At 42.3% G+C, this 18,378-nt stretch overlaps 1 protein-coding gene across 3 annotated transcripts in view; it reads left to right on the top strand.

Annotated features, from left to right (window-relative positions):
* MYO5B (myosin VB) overlaps window positions 1-18,378 on the top strand; it is a 360,820-nt gene that overhangs the window by 137,585 nt on the left and 204,857 nt on the right. For all 3 annotated transcript variants that reach the window (XM_039911492.1, XM_029060231.2, XM_029060229.2), the window contains exon 4: window positions 1,624-1,768. In XM_039911492.1, coding sequence (XP_039767426.1) covers window positions 1,624-1,768 — 145 coding nt within the window. The remainder of the gene's footprint in view (window positions 1-1,623; window positions 1,769-18,378) is intronic.

Below are 18,378 nucleotides of genomic sequence, written 5' to 3'. Positions count from 1 at the left end.
TGTGTAATTTGCAACTGATGGGTTATTTCTTAGTTAAACATAGCAACATGAACATGATTATTAAGCATGCTTACCTTGTCAAGGAGGAAATCAGGCTCTGAGGTCCATGGACCGTATATCCCAGAATCTCTATTAGTACGGTGCCTGGCACATAGTAAGCACTTAAAAATATTATTATTATTATTAGATTGACCACACTCCCAACATAATTTAGACTGTATTCTCTGATCTCCATAAATTAAGTTCTTAGTTTTGGAAAACCCCTTCCTCTTTCCTTTCTGTGGGGCGGAGGACCATGGCGGTAGTACATTCGTGTTGAGAGGTGCTGTAGAATATCTAGTGATAAGAGCAGTGTACATGCAGCCCTGTTCCTTGGTGGGTGAATTTAGGGTCTGTTTTCAGATTTCTAACATTCCCACACTAAATGCTTTGAAGGTGTAAGGGCAATCTTTATTGAAGATGAGTTCTGACTGTAAATTATGCTTGAATTATCTTGAGTACAGTTTGTGTATGTATGCACACACATATACCTATATTTCAAAAGCTTGGTCAGTCATAGGAGTGGGAGGTTGAAGAGGAGAAATATCAAAGGTTTATTCATTCATTCAGATTTAATTCATTAATATTGAGTGCTTAATGTGTGCAGAGCACTGTACTAAAAGCTTGGGAGAGCACAACATAATAAATATATGTATTTCCTGTCCACAGCGAGCTTACAGTCTAGAGGAGACAGACATTAATAGGTTGTAGTTTAGTCCTCATGCTCCCCTGCTGAGATATGAAAACGTGGTTTATCTGGGGCTGCCAAACTGCCTGAGCTAGCCCTGCCCCTGAGGGAGGGAAAATTGATGAGGGCCAAAGTGGGTACTGACACCGGGGCTACTGGAAGCCAAGCGAAAATTCTTTCCCCATTGCAGAATGAAGTTCAAGAGAAGCAGCATGGGTTAGTGGAAAGAGCAAGGGCTGGGGAGTCAGAGGATGCGGATTCTAATCCTGGTTCTGCCACTTGTCTGCTGTGTGACCTTGGGCAAGCCACTTAACTTCTCTGTGCCTCAATTACCTCATCTGTAAAATGGGGATTGACAGTGAGCCCCATGTGGGACAGCCTGTTTACCTTATATTTCTCCCAGTGCTTAGAACAGTGCTTGGCACATAGAGCTTAACAAGTACTATAATTATTATCTTTCTTTTGGGAAAGAAAATACCTATCAGGGATGGCTGTTTGTGGCCTACCATTGGTGTCAAAGCAGAACCTCAGTGGTGAGAAGGAGGGGAAGAAAGCATCAAATCTCTTTCCTCATTGTGAACTAAGGGTACATTTTCCAGGCTCTTCCTTCTGTGTCCACTCCCTGAAGGATCAGGTTTGAGACCGTTTGGGATTGCACCCTCGCCCCCATTTCCTAGTCTGACCCCTCAATCAATCAATCAGTGATATTTATTAAGTGCTTTCTGTGTGCAGAACACTGTAATAAGTGCTTGAGAAAGTGATAGAGTTGGTAGCGATCCCTGTCCAAGGAAAATGAGTGTGACATTCTCGGGTTCAGACTTATATGGGTGAGTCCAGGGGAAGTTGACTCTTTATTGTTACTTTGCCTAAATCTGGGTGTTTCTGTGTGTTCCTAGGCATTGTGCTTGTTGCCATTAACCCCTACGAACAGTTGCCAATCTACGGACAAGATGTCATCTACGCATACAGCGGCCAAAACATGGGTGACATGGACCCTCACATTTTTGCTGTGGCCGAGGAGGCCTACAAGCAGATGGCCAGGTGAGTGTTATTTCAGCTCCTTAGAATTGCACTCTTTGACAATTTTTCACTATACCAGCTGCTCCAAAGAAGATGGGAGTAAAGGGGGCTAAGGGTTTCTTGGAAGTGGAAATAGCTTAACTTGGCAACCACTCCCCACTGTTTCCTAGTACGGTCTTCTCACCACTGAAAGTAGCTAGGTTGAAGTCCACATCAGACCACCTCCTCCACTTAAGAACCCTGGTCATTATGCCCCACTTGGACTCCCTCTCAAACCTCTCCTGATGGACAAATTCATGCTCTTAATTCCCTGGCCCCATTGTTCATCCTTCCACCGATCTCACCCAGCAACCCCTGGCCCTGGATCACTTTCATAATAGGTCTTCTCTGTTCTGGTGCATCTGATTTCTGATGTAGTTGGGGGAAAGTGCTGGTATCAGGCTGAATTGAACCATTTCAAATTTGTCCTGCCCACAGCGAGCTACAGTCGGTGCATCTGGAGTTGGAGGATGTGGGGGCAGGGGAGGAGATGGGGGCACTGGAACTTCAAAAGGGAGTTACAAGTCGGTAGGCATAGGGCAGAGGCATAGAAATTGATGAGGAGAAGTTAATATTGTGGGTGGAAGAGGAGGGGGAATATTATCAAGTAAGGATAAGCTTGCTGTGGGCAGGGAATGTGGCTATTGTTTATTGTACTCTCCTAAGCACTTAGTACAGTGCTTTGCACATAGTAAGCACTCAATAAATATAATTGACGGGCTAACTTGGCAACTACTCTGTTGACAAAATCAAAACCATTTGACATAACTCCCAGAGATCTACCCCCCATCTCCCAACTCCCCTCCTCATTTTTATATTCACTCTGCTATCCTTTTCAGCCATCTCTTGAGGGGAAATCACCGACTTGTTTTCAAAATGAAGCTCAGCCCCTCTACCTGTGCTTCTAATCCCATCCAATCCCCAATCACTATCTTCAGTTGTCTGATGGATCCTTTTCCTTTATCTTTAAACTTCTTTATATTCCTCCAACACAAAAAGCCTTCTCTGGATCTCACTCCAACTATTAACCTATCTACCCCTTCCATTCTTGTCCAAACTCCTCAAATGGGTTGTATTTCTGTTATGTACTTCCCAAGTAATGTGAGTTGAAGATGGCACCAAGGTAGTGGGCTTCTGGGGATGAGAGAATTGTGAGGTTGTTGATCATGCCTAAAAAGGTATTTTGGTGGAAGTCCCCGTTTGTCATATTGGGTTTGTCATATTTCTTAACAGACATAGCTTCTGCTAGAGAAGACCATTTTACACGCCTTGTAACTGATTCAGTTGCATTTTTTGAATGCTTAGTGTGGGCGGAGCACTGTACTAAGTGCTTGGGAGAGTGCAATACAACAATAAACAGACACATTACTTGCCCACAATGGGCTTGCAGTCTTCTAGAGGATCTATAGCATTTCAATGTTGAACAGTTTCATTATAGTGACTGCATTCAAAACCAGTTGTGTTGTGGAGAACAATAAACAAGATATATACACACACGTACACATATATATTTATATACCTATATATGTGTATGTATAAAAAGTGCTAAATTTGGTAAGAAGGTTGATCCTACCCAGTTGTAACCTTTCATGTACAATGAGGTAATATAGATGACTATATTAATATGCTATTGGATGTTTGACCTAGAACCATAAAACAGATCTCCCTCAAAGTGGCAAGCTTCTTTCTTTGTTCATGGGTTAGATGTTGGGGAAAAGAGTGATTTATTGTAGTGTAGATTAAAAGCATACAGCACCAGTTAGGCATGACAGAATGCTTAAGGGAACATGTTTCCCTGGTATTTATGGCTCAGAATTCGAAGGTCAAAGTGGTATTGTTGTAATGTGCTTACTGACTTTTTTGATTTTGTCTAAAAATGAATAATTCCAGGCCAGCAATTCCCACAGCTGAGATATTTGCTATGTAATCTTGGGCAAGTCACTTAGCCTCAGTGCCTTAGTTATCCCATCTCAAAAATGGGGATAGAATCTCTCCCTTATCTTGCAGTAGGTTGGAAAAACCAGAGGGGTAACTGTATGTAAATCACTTTACGCTCTTTGGAAGAAAAGCTGTAATTAAATTAATAGTACTTAGTGTGTGTTTAATCTCAAGTCCAGGATACTATTTCTCAGATAAATCTTGTCTTTACCTTTGATAGCAATATGGATGTTAGGTAAGTATATTAAAACTCAAACTTTGAGGCGTACGGCAGGTAGCCTAAAGAACCTTCTGAATGAAGGCCAGAACAATATGAATCCCCAGTTCTCTCACAAGAGCTTCCCCTGACATGGAGAAAAATGGCTTTCCCTGGCTGTTCTGCCATCATCATGTTGCATCTCTTCTTCTGGGCCCTTGTGAAGTTGATTCTTTTTTTTTCTTTTCTGCAAATGTTCTTGGAATACTTCTGCTTCTGGTGTGCAAAAAGTCAAATGTTTGGTCTGTAAGTGCAGACAGAGCGAATTCAGCAGCACTGAGACAAGGGAATGTTGAGTGAAGGGTGCTCTGCTTTGGCAGCAGTGGATCTCAAATGACCTTGGTGTTGGAGTTTGACTGGAAATGACTAATTTTCAGCTTTCTGTAGACTCTGCAAATATTCACTGTGGGCAGGGATCCTGTCTACCAACTGTTATATTATACTCTCCCAAACACTTAGTACAGTGCACTGCGCATAGTAGGCACTCAATAAATTATTGATTCATTATTGTTTGAAGCTAAATCAATTTTTTTGCCTCTGAAAGAAGGTATATATTATGGGGATAAAATATGTTGCCGAAGGAGAGAGCTGTCTATCCATTGTTAAAGCGTAAGAGGAGGGAGCATCTTGTTAGGAATCTGTTTTCCTATGATTCCAAGAATCAGGCTTTCTACCATCTTGAGCTCAAGGAAACAAAAGGTGGCCTTGAAATTGCAACACAGTGCTGGATGCTTCTGTTTTCTGCATCTAGCAGAGGGGATGTCCTTGTTTATGTCACTGAAAATGCAGGAATCCCCCAAATCCAAAATCTACTATTTAAGTCCCAGGCTTGTGGGTCAGTTATTGAATATAGAGTCATTCAGACATATGCAAAATTCCCCAGCAGCTAAATGGCCGCCTTTCATTCATGTGGGGAATGTAATTGTAGAAATAATAGTAGTATTAAATGCTTATTCATTCACTCAGTAGTATTTATTGAGCACTTACTATGTGCAGAGCACTGTCCTAAGCACTTGGAATGTACAATTTGGCAACAGATAGAGACAATCCCTGCCCAATGACGGGCTCACAGTCTAAACGGGGGAGACAGAGAGCAAAGCAAAAGAGAACAAAACAAAAACAAGACAACATCATCAAGATAAATAGAATCAAGGAGATATACACCTCATTAACAAAATAAACAGGGTAATAAAATATACACAAAATGCAAAGTGCTGAAGGAAATGGTAGGAGGGAATATATGAGAATTAGACACAGTCTTACAGCCCCTGAGAGGCCCACAATCTTAGAAAAAAAGTATGGAGAGGGAGTTGGCAACTGTCACATCAAGAAAGATGAAAAAATAAAAACAAAAACAACATAGAAAATAATCAGTTTTATTTATTGAGCTCTTACTATGTGCATACCACTATACTGACTGCTTGGAAGAATACAATATAACAGAGTTGATAGAGGATGATGATAAATGCAATTGGAGCAGTTGGGTATATACATTTATATGTGTTTAGGATTGCTACTATGTAGCCGTGGATTTGTGTCCTAATGTATTCATTTTATGCCCTTTATTTTAAGGCACTTTAAAGTGGAATCCATATATTCCATAATAGAGATTATTCCAAGGCTTGGGACCATATTTAATGTTACCATAGGACACAAGGGTCTGTCAGACGGTATTTCTTTGCGGGGCTTTTGATGATCTAGGTAGAACCATTTGGATTAAACAAAACTATGGAAAATGCAAAGCTTTCTGTCACCCAACTGTCTTGTTAACTTCTCTGAGACATAGCACGGGCCTGAAATTGTGAGGCCAGTTTTACCACTGAACAACTGTAAAGAAAGGTGGTGGTAGGGTGGAGGGGAAAAAACAAACCCAGTAATTAATTCTCAGTAATTAATTCTCAGTTTAAATAACAGTCCCCTTCATCCACTTATCCAGCCCTCCTCACCTTTCCCTCCACCCAGTTTTGTGGGGGCTCCCACAGGTGAATTTTTTTTTTCCTTGATTCTCTGTACTAGTGGCAAAATAACCCCACCAGCTAAAATCACATTAATTTGTTTGCTAGAAGAGATGTGTAGGAAACCCTGTAGATTTGGCAATAAGTGGAAAAATTCAAGACATGAAATCTGAAAGAGGAGAAAATAGCATTAACGCTCTTCAGTAGAGGCACGTGTTCTGCAGGAGTGCTTTGATTATACTCTTACTTCTGGCCCCTTGTTTCCAATTCAAATCTGTCAGGGGCAGTGTCACATGAAAAATTTTAGAGATGCTCTAGGATCCAGAGACCTGGCCTTCCTTGTCTCAGATTTTTCCTGATTAGCAAGAAATGGCAGACAGATTTGGCCAGCTAGACTTGACACTTTCTCAAGCTTGCCCCTCAGTGGTATTTCTTTTTTTGGGCGGGGGGGGGGTATGGGACGGGGAGGGCTGCTGTGAAGGAGATTTTAATGCTTGGCTTGTCAAATTAAATTAGAGCCTCTGTACTCCAGCTGCCTGAATCGTGTCCTAAAACTATGACAAATGCTGAGAGATGAGTGGAAATTAGGACCACTTTAACTGGGTATTTCATGGTCGTCTCCTGGCTTCCATGGATGAAGAGAGGTTGGACCCTGACACATCTGAAGAAGGCTAAAAGGGACTTAGAGAAGAACAGAACTCTGCCCAGCAGAGTTGTATATTTGAAGGTAGCTGTACGTGAAAGCCAAAGCAGGATTTCAGTTGCTTCTCAGTCGGCAGTGGAAGGAGAATGGTGGAATTCATTATTGCAGGCATTACAGTAGTCTTGTGCCTAGTTTCTAAGAATTCTGAGAGGCCTGGAGAAAGCTACAAAAATGAATAAGGTTTGGAGAAATAGGGGGAAGGCTAAAGGGACTGAAACTGTTTAATCTGAAGAAGGTAGGACTCGGAGGAGCTATCGTAACACTCTTGAAGTGCCTGTGGGACACTGTACTGGTGGTAGTAACTATTTTCCATATCACCAAGAAATGGAGCATGGGGGAAAGATCTTAAATCATGGCAGGAACAAATCAGACTAAAGGGGAAAAACTTCCTGATTACAAAGCATGGAAAATACTGAGTGATTACCAAGAAATTTGTGCAAAGTACCTAAGGAGATTTTTAAGACTGGGATCAATATTGGTATGTCTCCCCCTCTAGACTGTAAACTCGTGGTCAGGGATCAAGCACATCTACCAACTCTGTTGTACTTTCCCAAGCACTTACTTTGGGGCTCTGCACACAGTAAGCACTCAATAAATACCACTGATTAATTGTCTGACAGTGTTTAGGTTTGGGTCTTCCGGGAGCCAGGGGAATGGACAAAATGGCTGGTCCAAATCAGCTGTGGGGTTCAGTGTTACCTGGAACCCTTGGTTAAGTAAGTGAGAACAGTGTTTGGCAGTAATGCCTCTTTTCTAAATCCACATTTGACTCTGAGATTTGGATTGGATTTTTTTTTTTTATATAGACCACTCAGCACCTCAGTACTTACGATTCCTCAACCTCGCATAACCTTTTCATACATGTCAGCTTTTCTACTCTTTGAGCACTCAGTTTTCCAGATATCTCTCTCCAGGCTCTCACCTACTTTTAAATGACTTTGTGTGTTTCCCCTGTTACAGTGTAGACTTCTGAAGGAAAGGATTCTGACTTCTTCCCTGTTGTATTTTACTCAGCCAGTAAAATTTTGTATTTTACTCAGTACAGGGATTTGCATCCAGTAAGTAGGTGTTCAATAAACACTATCAATTAATTGATGCAAAGGCAATAAGTCTTTGTTATTTATTAAGGGTCTACTGTGCTCAGGGTAGTATAAGTGTATGCTAAGTACAATTGAGTTGGTAGACATGATCCCTGCCTATAAAACTTCGCAATCTAGTAATCTTAGAAATTCCCAAAAGGTCGTAGTTACTTGAGGATAGGGGCTGGATCTACCACCTCTATCATATTATATTCTCTGAATTTATCCTGTGCAACTTAAAATTGGATGGTTTTCTTTGTGATGTTCGGATTGAATTGGCTATTTTCAGGTTGAAAACTTAGAGTTTTCTCATCAGTCAAGTCTGACTTTGTCTTAGCATCATGATGAATGTCCCTTCTGACATAAGATGATGGAGATGTCTAGACTTTGGCTTCTGGCCAGTTAAACATCTATTAACTGGTCCTGTTTGATTCATAGCCGCGGTGCGTATTCTCACCTTAGCTCTTCTGCCACTGAATGGTCCATGGTCAGGTTTTTCTCATGCTGCTTTTCTTTGAATAAGGAATGGTGCTATACACAGTCAAAGGACATTAATATAGTAACTCCATTGTTTTGTCTTTACAAACCATTTGAAGCAGTAAGCATCTGTTCAGAAGAAAACATGCTATTAGGGATTATAGAGTTTAAAAGGAACATAGTCCCCTCCCTTGAGTTTATAATCCAGAAACAGCCAGGCCTAGTGGGAAGAGCACAGGCCTGGGAGTCAGGGGACCTAGGTTCTAATCCCAGCTCTGTTGCTTGTCTGTTGTGTGACCTTGGATGAGTTGTTTCACTACCCCATGCCTCAGTTGCTTCGTTTGTAGAAAGAAGTAACTTTCTCTGAAGTTTTCATCTGTAAAATGGGGATGAAAACTCTGAGCCCTTTGTGGGACATGGAGGTGAATTGCGTCAACCTGATTACTTTCTATCCACCCCAGTGGTTAGTATAGTGCCTGGCACATGGCAAATGCTTAACACAAAAAAAAAAAGCAAAGCTCTCACCTACAGCTAAGTCTATAGTTCAAGAGATGGGAGCACTTATAATAAACCAGAAGCTGTTTATATGTAACAAGTAAAAGTCCGTGATTAGGGTCACGACCTTCAAGAAGACAATGTCACTGTTGGCCAACTGGTGGCAAAACACAATAATAATAATAATAATTGTGGTATTAATTAAGCTTACTATGTGCCAAGCACAGAACTAAGCCTTGGGATAGATATAAGATAACCAGGTGCCACATGAGGCTCACATTCTAAGTAGGAGAGAGAACAAGTATCGAATCTCCATTTTTCAGAAAAGAGAACTGAGGCACAGAGATGTTAAGTGACTTGCCCAAGGTCACACAGCAGGCAAGTGGCAGAGTCAGAATTAGAACCCAAGTCTCATGCTCTTTTCACTAGGCCATACTGCCTCTTACCCGAGCATATTGTAATAATAATGATGCCATTATACACAGTGATGTTTTCCTTTCTTTTTATAATTATAATAACACTAATAATTATGGTATTTAAGCTCTCACTTTGTGCCAAGCACTAAGTGCTGGAGTAGATAGAGGGTAATCAGGTTGTCCCACCTGGGGCTCATACTTTTAATCACCATTTTACAGATGAGATAACTGAGGCACAGAGAAGTTAAGTGACTTGCCCAAGGTCACACAGCAGACAAGTGGCAGAACCAGGATTAGAACCCACATCCTCTGACTCCCAAACCCGTGTTCTTTCCACTAAGCCATGCTGCTTATCATTTGCTCTTCATTAAGCACCAGCAATGCTCTGGGACACCATGTCAATAATGCCGGCAACCCAGTGAAATTGGGAAGTACTCTACATTTTTGAGTGGGTAGAATATTAAACTATTTTTTCAACAATTTTCCAAGCACATAGCTGTGGGATTTCAAACCCATTCTCATCATAACTTCATAGATATCGCTTATCATTCATTCATTCATTCAGTTCAATCGGATTTACTGAGCACTTACTGTGTGCAGAGCACTCTGTTAAACACTTGGAAAGTACTATTCAACAAAGAGAGATAATCCCTGCCCTGCCCCTGCTTTTACTAAATACTATATAAAAAGACTTGAGGTTAAAAAGCTGTGATCCACTATATATCCAGTTCACCCATGGCCTAGTGGAAAGAGCATGAGTTTTGGACTCAGGGGACTTGGATTCTAATCCCAGCTCAGCCACATGTTTGGGTGATCTTGTGGGTAGTAACTCACAATTTCTCAGGTCTCAATTTTTTCATCTGTAAAATGGGGGTAAAATACCAATCGTCCCTCCTCTTTAGAATGTGAGCCTTCTGTAGGACAGGGACTGTGTCCTCTCTGATTACTTTATATCCACCCCAGTGCTTAGTATAATTCTTGTTCCATGATAAATTCTTACCAAATTCCATTATCATTATTATTATTCAGTATAGTGAGTTACTTATTTGGAGGTATTTCTTGTGTTTACCTTGTAGAGGGACCCCTCTGCACTCTCCCAATTTTGTGGACAGTTGCAATGTGGCTTATTTGTGGTGGTGATTGGCAGCTTTAAAAATGACATTTTATTTTGTCCATTTTAGTAATGACTTGCTAGTAAAACCTGATTTATCAAGGTGCCCAAAAGAGTTTTCATTGGAATAAACTAACCCAATGTGAAGTTTGGAAGGAGAATATGACATTTTTATTTGCATATCATTTGAATGGTTTTCACTCCATATTAACCACCAGATTCTGCCTGAAATTTATCCTGATGTGTTTAAATAATATGTACTAGCTGAGGAAGACAGTCCACTGATTAAGACTGGCTTAAAAGCTCAATTGCAGAAAGTGAGAATTGTGATGGGTAGAAGCCAAGGCAAGGACTAGCAGATTTAGAATTCAGAGAACAGCAAGATTCCTTCCTCATGTATTTTGGTAGTTTTATGCTGTGCTGCACGCTGCACACCTCACCTGTCACCTGAGACCAGTCTGTCACCACAACATCTCTATTGTCACAGAAGCCACCGCTTCCTCTCCATCCCAGCTGCTAACCTGCTATCCAAGCACTATGACTTCATGTATTCCAACTCTACGGCACCAACCTCAATTAATCAGTGGAATTGCGCATTTGCATGCAGAGCACTATATTAAGCACTTAGGAAAGTACAGCACAATGGAGCTGTTAGATATGTTAGATGTTTACAGGGGTAGATAGATATTAAAGTAGATTAAGAGTAGGGGCCCTCCTTGACATTCGCCTCTGCAGTCCATACTTCTCTCTGCTGCCTGGTTTGATTTTTCTAAAGAATTGTTCTACACAAGTCCCCTCAGTCTAGTTGCCCAGCCCTCTCTGCATCAAGGAGAAACTTTTGACCATTTGCTTTAGGGGCCCTCAATCCGCTCTCTCCCTTCTTATCCTAATTGCCCCACTACACCCCAGCTGCCGGTAACTCCATCTTTCACATCTGTCAGGTTGAACCGTCTCCTGCTGTAGTCTTCCAAAAGTCCACTGTTTGAACCTTTGTTTTTGAAACATTTGTTTTGCCCTTCCTGCTTGTGTGCACCCCCTTTCAACAGCAGCTTCTTGAGAATTCTGCTGAATCTACTTCCACCTAGTAGTAGCCTGGCCTAGTGAAAAGAGGCCTGGGAGTCAGAAGACCCGAGTTCTAATTCCAGCTCTACTACCTGCCTGTTCTGTGACCTGGGGATCACTTAACTTCTTGGTACCTCAATTCATCTCTAAAATGGGAATTTAATACCTCTTCTCTCTGTTACTTTGACTGTGAGCCTCATCCTGGATAGGGACTGTGTCCAGCCTGATTAACTTGTATCTACTCCATGATTTAGAATAGTGCTTAAACACATGGTAAGCACTTAACCAATACCACAATAATAATCATGATAATAATGAGAGGGGACCTCCTGTGTCCTCAGTGAATTAGAGGCAGAGCTGGAAGTTGGATGGAAGGGTCTTGACTCCACTCTCAGTTGTCTGTCTACCAGATGGTACTCTCTCTGGCAGCATTCCACTTGGACTGGAGTTGTAACTGTCCACACAAAGTTCCAGTCCTTGGCTTCTAATTCAGTATCATCCTCCAATGCCATCCATCCCCTTCCGCATTACCTCGGTAGCACTGTACACTTGAGGAAGACACAGAGCCAGGTCACTGAGGTATTTTTTTCTGAAAGGCTTCTGGTGAATAATGTCCAAGAATCAGTTGATTGAGTGACTGCCATCAATCAATCATATTTATTGAGTGCTTACTGTGTTTACGGCAATCTTCTAATCACTTAGGAGAGTGCATCAGGAATGAATTAGATATGGTCCCTGTCACTAGTAAATTACAGTTTAAGATTGAGACAAACTTTTAAAAATACCCAGAAGTATCAAGGTTTTTTTTACAGTGTAGACATCACCCATGACAGTGAAAGACCCTATCATTCCACCTTGGTTGTGCTAATTTCAAATCAAAATCCTCCTGCAGTTTGTCATCTGTTGGGCTGTCAGCAGAGTTAACGAAATCAAGCAGAACACTCTCTGCATCCTTTCAGTCCTCTCTCTCTTTTCTCTCTCTCTCTTTTCTCTCTCTCATTTTTTCTCTCTCTTTTTTCTGTCTCTCTTTTTTCCCCTCCCTCTCTCTCGCCACACACCCCCCACCCCCGCCCTGCACAGGAAGTTCCTTGAGTGTGAAGTAGACGAAGAGATGAGGTTCAGAGCACTGAAGGATGATGAGAATTTATTTTGTTCTCTCCATAGCCAGAACTGTAGAATACAAAACCCCCTTAATTGATCACCTGCTTTTAAAAAGATGTAACTTTCAGAATCAGGAGCAGTTCACCAGGGTGGAATAGCAAGGACCAAAGAACTTTGAATTATGGAGTGTCCTTTTAGAAAACTTGTACAACCTTATACCTACCATCAGAGATTAAAAAGCACACCACCTTAATAATTTTCCTTGTGTCTTCAAGCTTATCTACTCCTTATCCTGAGTACTCTCTGGTTAAGAACAATGGATTAACCCTCCAAGCAGAGGGAGGCCTTAGCAAGAGAAGATGAGGACAAGTCTTTAAATGCCAGGAAATCAACGGCATTTCATTTTAAAAGGCAGTGCCTGTCTCCAGGAAGTCATCAGTTATTATACTAAGTGACAAATGAAACTCTGGCACATCCATGACACTATCTGGAAGGTGAACAGCTATTTTCCTCAGAAAATAGACAGGTTTGGTAGATCTGGGGAAAGAAAAGCAGTCACTTTGGACTCATCCTGTGGTTGAAGTGCTTTTTCAGACTGAGATGACCCTAGGAAGAAATCTCTTCCAAGGTGGCTCAGTGGAAAGATTATGGGACTCAGAGTGAAATGACCTGGATTCTAATCCCAGCTCCTGCACGGGCCTCCCATGTGACTGTTGGCAAGTCATTTATGTTCTCGGTGCCTCAGTTTCCTTATCAGTAAACCAGGGATATGATATCCTTACCTCTTAGATTTTGTGTCCCCTTGATTAGGATAGGGATTAGGGATTAGGGCAGTGTCTTCTGATTATCTTGTATCTATTCTAGTAATCAGTGAAATGCTTAGCTCATAGCAAGAACCTAATAGATACTATTAGTATGGAGCTCTCACACTTCTCAAATGTATCTCTTTTTTCATTGAGCATTCCTGGGAAAGGGGGAAAGCAAGTTTTATCATTTTCCTTTGTTTAAGGAAATTGAATTAGAGAGGTTGTCACGTGTTTACTTCTATTTTTGTGTATACATTAACATTGTTTGTCCCATATGGGCTCATCTTGCCTACATGACGTGGTGGATAAAGCATAGGCCTGGGGGTCAGAAGGTCATGGGTTCTAATCCTGGCTCTGCCATATGTGTGCTGTGTGAACCTTGGGCAAGTCACTTTACTTCTCTCTGCCTCAGTTACCTCATCTCTAAAATGGGGATTGAGACTGTGAGCCCCATGTGGGACAGGGACTGTGGCCAACCTGATAAACTTGTATCCACCCCAGCTCTTAGAACAGTGCCTGACACATAGTAAGCATTTAACAAATACCACAAAAAAAGGGACACAGTCCCTGTTCCACATGAGGCTCCTGTGTTTTGTTCTGAATCTTAATGCCGTGTTGACACCATGCTTAATCAGTTACCCAACGTTAAGCTATTTATTGTTTGCTACCTACTTGTCTGTGGTTGCATCATTGGATAGCAGAATTCATGATCGTATTTTAGCTCTGGTTGGAAATAAAATAAAATCCTATAATAATGAATTGTAGCAAATAACTATACTTTGGGATCTGTTTTATTTCAAAAATAGGGGAATCATTTATTGAGCATTTACTATGTGCCCAGCACTGTACTAAGGACTTGGGAGAGGACAGTAAAACAGATTTGGTAGATATGTTCCCTTGCCCACAAGGAAATGGATCATTACCATGCTTTGTAGACTTTTTGTCTACTGTCTATGTTGTCTGGGTTATTACCAACTGTTAAGGATTGGTAAAGCTCATTGAGTTTCATTGCAGGGGGAAAAACGTGTTGTTTAAATTAAGAAAAAAACCATTATTCAATAAAAATAATGCCATTTATTGAGCATTTGCTGTGTGAAGGATGCTACATAATAGTCATAATAATAAGTTTGGTATTTAAGTGCTTACTATGTGCCAGGCACTGAACTAAGGGCTGGGGTAGATACAAGTTTATCAGGTTGGCCACAGTCCCTGTCCCACATGGGGCTCAAAGACTCAGTCCCCATTTTACAGATGAGGGAGTGAGACACAGAGAACCGAAGTGACTTGCCCAAGGTCACACATTTTGTGCTTGAGAGAGTACAATAGAGGAGCAGCATGACCTAGTGGATAGAGCACGGTCCTGGTAGTCCATAGGTCATGGATTCTAATCCTGGATCCACCTCCACCACTTGTCTGCTGTGTGACCTTGGCCAAGTCACTTAACTTCTCTCTGTCTCAGTTCCCTCATCTATAAAATGGGGATTAAGACTGTGAACCCAATGTAGGACTGGTACTATGTCCAACCTGAATATCTTGTATCTACCCTGGCACTTAGAACAGTGCCTGTCGCATAGTAAGTGCTTAACAAATACCATTATTACTATTACTATCATTATTACAACAGAAGCAAGACAAGAGTTTCCTGCCCTGAAGGTGCTCATAAGCTAATGGGGGAGACAGACTTAAATTATTGTCCTGGAATGGTTACAAAATGCCTTGGTAGCTTTCCTGCCATGTATCAGCTTTTATTGATTTGCTTAGAAGACTGGTAAGTTCAGGCAGCTTTGATAGATGCATGATAATACAATACTAATGCTAGTATTTCTATGTACCAAGCACTGGGGTAGGTAGATAGAAGATAATCAAATCAGACATAGTCGTTGTCCCATGTAGAGTTCATACTCAAAGAGCGAAGGATAAGAGGTATTTTTGTTGTTTTTGAAAAGAAATCGATTTTCGTTGAAAAAGAAATTTATAAGACTGTGTAAATAAGGGTATAATACCCAATTATAGCCACGTGGCAGGCTCAGAGGAAAGCCAGAGGAATAAGACAAGTCCTTTCATTGTGGCTTGCTCTGCTGCTGAAGGTACCTCTATATTCTAGTTGACTGAGCCCTGAACTGGAAGTCAAGAAATCTGGCATCTGGTTCCAGCTCTTCTAGGTGACCGGTAACAAGTTACTTATCCTTTCTGTGCTTCCGTTTCTGTTTCCGTACCTCGTCTTGATGTAAGGACGTGCCATAATCACCATCGTCTTAGCTGCACTGATATAGTAAGTGATAAGAAACCCCTATGCATTTAGAGGACTTTGTCACCCACCATTCAACATCCTGCTGCCCTGGGGAAGCAGCATTGCCTAGTGGGTAGAGTACAGGCCTGGGAGTCAGAATGACCTGAGTTCTAAACCCAGCTCTGCCACTTGTCTGCTGTATGACCTTGGGAAGACACTTTGCTTCTCCGGGCCTCAGTAACCCCATCTGGAAAATGGGAATTTAGATTGTGAGCCTCATGTGGGATGGGGACTGTGTCCATCCTCATTTGCTTGTATCCACCTCAGCATTTAGTGCAGTTTTACAAATTTCATTAAAAAAAAAAAAAGAGCGGTCATAAGGAGCTTTGGTAAAAGAGGGGTGGGAGGTGCTAGAGAGATCCAACCATACGTTTCCTTCTTTCCTCTCCCTCAACCCCCACTCCTCATACACTCCTAAGTGGAATGGCCCAGCTAGAGTTTCCCTTAGCCAAGTAGGAGAGCTAGGGAGTGTCCCAAAGAGTTGTGTTTACCATGGGAGACTCTACCCTTTACCTTTGCTTCTTCTTTCCCTCTTTTCCCCCAACCTGCCCACCCAAGAGAGCTGCCTCTTCCTCCAGGTCTTCTGCCACTGCCATCCCAGGTTTCTCTTTCTGTCCTACCACCCCAGTACCCACCAAATTCTCGAGCCACTTTTCCTTACCCCAACCCTCAGCATTGTCCCTTCCTCCTCTCTCGCCCCACTCCAGTCTATTCTTCACTCCGCTGCCCGGCTCATCTTCCTGCAGAAACGATCTGGGCATGTCACTCCCCTTCTTAAACAACTCCAGTGGTTGCCTATCGACCTCCGCTCCAAACAAAAACTCCTCACTCTAGGCTTCGAGGCTCTCCATCACCTTGCCCCTTCCTACCTCTCCTCCCTTCTCTCTTTCTACCGCCCACCCCGCACGCTCCGCTCCTCTGCCGCCCACCTCCTCACCGTCCCTCGGTCTCGCCTATCCCGCCGTCGACCCCTGGGCCACGTCCTCCCGCGGTCCCGGAACACCCTTCCTCCTCACCTCCGCCAAACTCCCCTCTTCAAAACCCTACTTAAAACTCACCTCCTCCAAGAGGCATTCCCAGACTGAGCTCCTCTTCTCCCTCTACTCCCTCTGCCACCCCCCCTTCACCTCTCCACACCTAAACCCTCTTTTCCCCCTTTCCCTCTGCTCCTCCCCCTCTCCCTTCCCATCCCCTCAGCACTGTACTCGTCCGCTCAACTGTATATATTTCCATTACCCTATTTATTTCGTTAATGAATTGTACATTGCATTGATTCTATTTAGTTGCCATTTTTTTACGAGATGTTCTTCCCCTTGACTCTATTTATCGCCATCGTTCTTGTCTGTCCGTCTCCCCCGATTAGACTGTAAACCCGTCAAACGGCAGGCATTGTATCTGTTGCCGACTTGTTCATCCCAAGCGCTTAGTACAGTGCTCTGCACATAGTAAGCGCTCAATAAATACTATTGAATGAATGAATGGTCATTGTGGTTCCTTTCTCATCACTGAAATGAATGTGGTATTTAATGAGCACTTTACTAAGCACTGTGAGCTCATCCTCTAAACTGTAAGCTCGTTGTGGGCAGGGAATGTATCTGTTTATTGTTATATTGTATGCCCCCAAGCGCTTAGTATAGTGCTGGCATACAGTAAGTGCTCAATAAATACGATTGAATAAATGAATGAATGCATTACAACAGAGTTGTTAGACGTTCCCTACCAACATGGAGTTTACAGTCTCCTCTCCTCTTTCTTCCCCTGGTTCCCCCAATAATTTTTGCCCATGTTGTCACAGCTTCCATCACCTCCATGGCTCCCTAGCTCTCTTCCTAACTCCCCTGGCTCAGAACCAGAATAGGTGGTTATTGCTCCAAGAAATATAAATATATTGAAGGTTTCAATGAACAGGAATTCATCGTGCCTTAAAAGATAGATTTCTAGCTGCCTTCGCAGAACACTGTGGGACTTGAGTTAATGCATCATCTACATCTGGAGGGACTTTTTCACAGCCACAGCAAGTGTAGCTGTGTGAATGGCCAAAGCTCATAACAAAAAATGCTTTGACCTCTGCCTTTAATTGCACTTCTGAGGAAAATTACAGGGGATGCACAGTGGATAATGGTACTAACTGTGGAAGACGACTCCGAGATTAATTCTGGATGTCGTATACTTCATTCGTTTTGCAGGGTACCTTTTGTGTGCATGGTCACTCATAGATCTTTGTTTGTCCATCCAAGATGGGTTTATTGCCCTCCAGTGTGGATGCAAATTTAGAAACTCAATGCGGCCTAGGGGATGGAACATGGGCCTGGGACTCAGTTCTAATCTCAGTTCCACCACTTGTCTGCTGTGCAACCTTAGACAAGTCACTTAACTTCTCTGTGCCTGTTACTTCATCTGTGAAATAGGTATTGAGACTGTGAGTCCCATTTGGGACATGGACTTTGTTCAATAATAATAACAACTCCGCAGTTGTTAAGCACTTACTATGTGCTAGCCACTGTACTAAGTGCTAGGATGGAGACAAGCAAATTGGGTTGGACACAGTCCCTGTCTCATATGGGGTTTACAGATGAGTTAACTGAAGCACAGAGAAGTGAATTGACTTGCCCAAGGTCACCCAGCAGACAAGTGGCAGAGCCAGGATTAGAATCCAGGTCCTTCTGACTACCAGGCACATTCTCTATCCACTAGGCAACACTGCTTGTGTCTATCCACCCCAGTGTTAAATACAGTGCCTGGCACATTTTAAGTACTTAACAAATATCGTTAAAAATACAAACCAAAAAAACCCAAAGTAGCCATCTCATTGCCTGCTTTGAAGATTGAGCCGGTACAGAGAAGGTGACCGTGGAAAAGTTGTCACCAGGAGAATTTGAAACAGGGCTGGGATGTTGCTGCTT

Source organism: Ornithorhynchus anatinus, chromosome 3, assembly GCF_004115215.2.
Source record: "Ornithorhynchus anatinus isolate Pmale09 chromosome 3, mOrnAna1.pri.v4, whole genome shotgun sequence".
Taxonomy (NCBI): Eukaryota; Metazoa; Chordata; class Mammalia; order Monotremata; family Ornithorhynchidae; genus Ornithorhynchus; species Ornithorhynchus anatinus.
The sequence above is the reverse complement of the archived record's forward strand: the minus strand, read 5'-3'. Positions and strand labels throughout refer to the sequence as shown.